General features: G+C 45.7%; 1 protein-coding gene across 1 annotated transcript; it reads left to right on the forward strand.

The window, feature by feature from the left end:
- Positions 1-285: 285 nt before the first annotated feature.
- On the forward strand, positions 286-2,655 carry LOC117591691 (solute carrier organic anion transporter family member 74D-like). Its single transcript, XM_034285015.1, has 6 exons — positions 286-422; positions 483-712; positions 784-1,104; positions 1,159-2,036; positions 2,091-2,401; positions 2,463-2,655. The coding sequence occupies exons 1-6, from the start codon at positions 301-303 to the stop codon at positions 2,638-2,640; spliced, it is 2,040 nt and encodes a 679-aa protein (XP_034140906.1). The 5' UTR covers positions 286-300; the 3' UTR covers positions 2,641-2,655.
- Positions 2,656-2,948: the final 293 nt, after the last annotated feature.

The raw sequence follows: 2,948 nt of genomic DNA on the forward strand, positions 1-2,948 counted from the left end.
TCGAAAACTTGAACTAAAACCGATTACTTCGACTTTTTCAAAATGAATTTACTTTTTTAGAAAGATATTTATTTGCAATTCAATTAAAATTGAATTCTGAAATGAAAAAAACTTGTACGAATATGTAGTAGTTAATTGCTTTATTAATTAGCCAAGGACAAATGTACGGTCGGACAGTGTGATTTATATATCAGCTTAATTCGTTAATCTAGCATAATTTGAGAGCTTTTTAATCGCCACGGCACTCTGAGTCCGAGTTTTGGCTCAGTATAAAAGATTAGTTTGACGGGAGCGATCGAAATGGCTAGCGAAGAAACAGAATCCTCAGAGTTCCTGAAGGACAAAATAGTGCCTGAGCAGCAAAAAGATACTTCGGATACTACATGTGGTTTCTGGAGGTTCAAAGGTCCCACCCTGCAAAGGTATCCGATCTCATCTCCAGTCTTGTTCTGCCTTACTTACGATTAAGAATTCTAAAACAGATTTGCTAGTGAGAACATATACATGGTTATCTATGGGATTGCTGGCTGCTTTCTGTCCATAGCCTTCTCGTACTTTAACGGAACCCTCACCACTTTGGAAAAGCGTTACAGAATACCCACAAAGATCACAGGAGTCATTACGGTTGGAAATGATATAAGCACAGTTTTCTCATCGGCCTTCCTAGCTTACTACGCCGGTCGGGGACATCGACCGCGATGGATAGGCTTTGGTAAAAGATTCGCAATCCTTTTTCAAGTTACATTTTCATCAACAAAATATTTCCGATATTCTGAAATGTAGGTCTCGTTATTTTGGCGGTATTCTGCCTGCTCATGCTCTGCCCGCAGTTAATCTATGGACCTGGAGAGGACGCCCTGAAGCTGACACGAGAATATGGGGAGTCCATCGATCATACCCTTAATGGAACTAAACGGGATGAAGCACTTTGCCAGAAGGATAAGCCTAGTTGTTTGGAGGACGAAGCACCTAGCGACTTTATGCCGATTATGATATTCTTCTTGGCGCAGTTTGTCTGTGGCGTTGGATGCTCCTTGTTTTATACTCTGGGCCTATCCTACATGGATGACAACTCAAAGAAGTCGAAGAGCCCAGCTATGATAAGTGAGTAGTCAGAAAGTGAGCGAATGGAAGTGACTAAACTTCTGCCTTCCACAGGTTGGTCGGCTTTCCTGCGAATGCTGGGACCGGCCATCGGATATTCGCTGGCCTCGGTGTGCCTGCGCCTGTACATCGACCCCTTCAAGGAGCCGCTGATCAGCAAAGAAGATCCTCGCTGGATAGGGGCGTGGTGGTTGGGATGGATTGTATTGACCGTAATTCTGTTGATCTCAGCATTCTTTGTCGGCCTGTTTCCTAAGGAGATGCCCAGTGCCAGAGCCAGGCGATTAAAGGCCGCCACCAGCACCGGCACCGGCACTGGCACTGGCACTGGCACCGAGGGGGAATCTCCACTGGCGGAGCGCTCTTTTAAGGACATGGTGCAAACTTTGAAACGACTGGCGGTCAACAAGGTGTACATCTACAAAACAATCGGCTCCAATCTGTACTTCTTCGGGTACATTCCCTACTGGATATTCACCCCCAAGTATATCGAGATCCAGTTCAAGCAGAGTGCAGCCATGGCCAACATGGCCACCGGAACTGTGGCATTAGGATTCTCTGCAGCAGGAGTCCTCCTCTCCGGGTACGTGGTCTCAAAGTTTAGGCCCAGTGCTCGGGCCATGGCTGCCTGGAACTGTGTAGTTGACTACCTGACGGTGGCCGGAATCATATGCTACATGCTCATTGGCTGTCAACCGAGCGACAGGATGAACTCCCTGGCCACACTCTCCGCCGGCGACAGCTGCAGTCTATCTTGTCACTGTGATTACGTGCACTTCGCTCCCGTCTGCAGTCCGACAAACGAAACATTTATATCCGCCTGCCATGCTGGATGCTCGGAGAAGTTGACGGATGATCAAGGACGAACCACGTACTCTGGCTGCAAGTGCATTTCCTCCTCCCTCTCTCCTAACCTGACTCTCCCTGATGAGGTGAGTGTTTCCCTCTCATCTCCTATCCCTCATAAATCTATCCTTTGATTCCAGAACCAATTTGCCTCGGACGGAGTCTGTCCAGTCGACTGTTACGACCAGTTCCTCATCTACCTGGCCGTCATGTGCCTTCTAAAGTTCGTCGGGGCCACTGGGCGATCTACTGATCTGTTGCTGGTCCTTCGCTGTGTTCCGGCTGAGGACAAAACCATTGCTCTGGGCATTGGCAGCATGCTCTTCTCCGTTTTGAGCTTCATCCCCAGTCCCATTGTGTTCGGCTGGATCCTGGACAGCTATTGTCTGGTCTGGGGCAAGACCTGCAGCACTAAGGGAAACTGCTGGCTCTACGATACCAGCTCTTTGAGGTGGGTACAATGATGAATGATGCATTATCTGAGCATTATATTGGTTTTATTTTTGCTCCAGGTACACAATGAATCTCGTGTCCGCAACGCTCATTTTAGTCGGTAGCTTCTGGCACATTGCCGTCTGGTATTATGCCAAGGATATCAAAATATTTGATGATGAGGAGCTAACAGATAAAGCCCGAAAAGGAGAACTAATGGAGCTGAAGTCGAAACCTAGTAAAAATGGTAAAAATTAAGGCAAAAGTATATATGCACATCCAAAAGGAAATCAGAATATCTAAACAGGTACAAATAGAGAACCACATTGCTGGAATTTTGTATCAAAATAAATTTAAAGAGCACAAGATTTTAAATGAGGCACAACATAAATCGAATGGAATTAAAATCTTGAGTTTGAGCAAGATAACCAAATTTTTGAGTGAAATTCAAGTCAGAATAATTAAAGCAAAAAGCTGAGATTGCATTTGATTGAAAAGTTTAGCGAGAAAGCTTGTTCGGGAAAAATACCTGCTAACAACAGCTTCCCGTGAGCTTTTAGCCAAAA

Source organism: Drosophila guanche, unplaced genomic scaffold (assembly GCF_900245975.1).
Source record: "Drosophila guanche unplaced genomic scaffold, DGUA_6, whole genome shotgun sequence".
In the NCBI taxonomy this organism is placed as follows: domain Eukaryota; kingdom Metazoa; phylum Arthropoda; class Insecta; order Diptera; family Drosophilidae; genus Drosophila; species Drosophila guanche.